General features: G+C 40.7%; 1 protein-coding gene across 2 annotated transcripts in view; it reads right to left on the bottom strand.

Annotated features, from left to right (window-relative positions):
- khdc4 (KH domain containing 4, pre-mRNA splicing factor) overlaps positions 1–1,843 on the bottom strand; it is a 12,483-nt gene extending 10,640 nt beyond the window's left edge. For both annotated transcript variants that reach the window (XM_034305317.2, XM_053234667.1), the window contains exons 1-2: positions 1,656–1,843; positions 880–1,141 (exon numbers count right to left, since the gene is read on the bottom strand). In XM_034305317.2, the coding sequence (XP_034161208.2) occupies positions 880–1,141; positions 1,656–1,672 (279 nt within the window). In that variant the 5' untranslated portion in view covers positions 1,673–1,843. The remainder of the gene's footprint in view (positions 1–879; positions 1,142–1,655) is intronic.
- Positions 1,844–2,268: the final 425 nt, after the last annotated feature.

The following is a 2,268-nucleotide window of genomic DNA, read 5'->3' on the forward strand; positions in this document are numbered from 1 at the left end:
ACGCACACACACTTCACTACATTAACACATCACATGTATGTAATACGTATGTGACAAAGAACCTTGAACACACAATCAATTCAACTAAGAAACAGCAGCAGCTATAGACCTACATCTTCTACAGCTGAGTATTTAAACGTAAATTAAATAACGCTGTAATCAGCTGTGAGATTTGCTCTGCTTCTGCTTCGTTCTCAGATTAGACTAGCAAAGCGAATCTGGACTAACTGGACTAGCTACGTAGCTACGTACTCTTAGCAGATGCACAACCATCTCCGCTACTTCCTTCCAAGCTTTATTTTTCTTTCTAACGTCTCTGAACAATCATGAACAAAGATGCGATAGGCGATATGCTAATGCTATACGTGTGTAAGATCAACTTTAATTATATATATATATATATATATTTATATGTTTAAAAACTGAAAATGACATCATACATATTTCATGTTCTTCTGAGGAACAGAAAGCGTTCTCTTCTGTCTGCGTCGCTCTAAAACTCTGACTTTTCCCAACATTTAGAAATATTAAAATCACTCCGATATCGCAAGTGATACGAATATCACGATATTTCAGTAATTTTGATATATTGTGCAACCTTATTCTCTACACACGTATTTAATATACGACATGATAAGATGAAACCACGGGTTAAGTTTGTGAGGAACTGAAAATAAACACAGTCGCGCCGTTGGATCAGTCGGAGGAATCAGTCGAGGCGAGCATTTGGATCTGAATTTGTCGTTTATAAACTCGAACCTAATTTGCATAGAATTGAGGAAATCTCAGTTTACCTGTGTGCTTACTGTACACACCTGTCATGGTAACGCTTTACACACATTAAACAGGTGTGTGTGTGTGTGTGAGGGAGATCAGTACCTTACTAGGTAAAGGCTGCAGTGGTTTGAGTTTTCCTTTAGCCATTAACATGGCGTTCAGTTTAGCCGCCATCGCAGCCGCCATCTCCACTCCTCCCTGCGCCGGGGCGTCCGGTGGGGCATCAGGGGCTGGAGAACCTGCCCCAGGGGTAACAGCTGAACCCGGGGTCACCACAGCTGTCTTGTTGGCGGACACATTTCCCATAATCCCCTGCAGCAGGTCTGCTTTGGGCTTGGGTTGATCCCAGCGACTGTTCAGGCATCTGAAGGGGAAAGTGGAGATGATGTTAGATGTTAGAGTTCTATTACTGTGTGTGTGTGTGTGTGTGTGTGTGTGTGTGTGTGTGTGTGGGGCTAGTAGGCCGCAGTGTTAATCTCAGCAGCACTTTGGCCTGTTCAGCCCCACAGCTCTTTATTATAGGAGGTTAGTATCAGCGAGCCTCTAGAACTCAAAGAGACTGCTTTCAGACCCTCCATTTTATCTGTAACTTAGCAACGGCTAACTTCTTTTTCTTTTCATCTAGCTAACCACATGTTTGAGATCCCCTCCGCTAGCACAAGCTAATTTACTATCAGTTTGATCAACAACGCAAATAAACATCAACTTTGCAGTAAAGTTTTTTAAGAGATTAATAAAGATTAGCTCGGTGTGACTAGCTAGCTAGCTAATTAGCAGAAGAGCGGATGCTAAGCTAACTGAACTAGCCGGTTTGAAACACATACAACAGCTGTGTCTACAAAAAAATATTTAAAAAATAAACGTTGAAATATACTTACGGCGTTCCCGATGCCATTCTGTATTTATCTGTCTTTTTAAAATATATATATAAACCTTTAAAGGTTTCCTCGTTAAAATATTAAACTCTAAATTCGTCTTTTCAACTCTGTTTTCTCTTCAGAGTTAGCCGCTGCGGTTTAGGCCTGTTTTCCTGCGCATGCGCACTTTTCACCGTCCACGCATTACGCCATCTGCGTGCGCCGGCCCGCCTTTTGTTTCACACAGCGCATGCGCAGTAAGGAGTAGCCGCTAGCAAACGGTTTGCTCATGAAACAAACTTAAGAAATCAGAAACTAGCCATATTAGCAAACATTAATAACCGCAGCTAACACATTAAACACTACTATCTGTCACTCTGTGTGCTTTGTTTATCGATTAATATTGTAGAAACATGATTTTAATATATAAATAAATATAAATCTTGCTAGTTCTGTCCTCTAAAGTCTCTCTACAGATTGTTTAGACCTGTGCAGGCCACAACTTCAAAGGCTTGTCTTTATTAACTTCACCACAACCTCAGTTTTAGATAATGTTTGAGATGTAAATAATACAGTAACGCGGCATTACCACCTAGAAGTTGATTATTTTCCTATAATAGCACATCCCCGAATG

This window comes from Pangasianodon hypophthalmus, chromosome 6 (genome assembly GCF_027358585.1).
Source record: "Pangasianodon hypophthalmus isolate fPanHyp1 chromosome 6, fPanHyp1.pri, whole genome shotgun sequence".
Lineage (NCBI taxonomy): Eukaryota > Metazoa > Chordata > Actinopteri > Siluriformes > Pangasiidae > Pangasianodon > Pangasianodon hypophthalmus.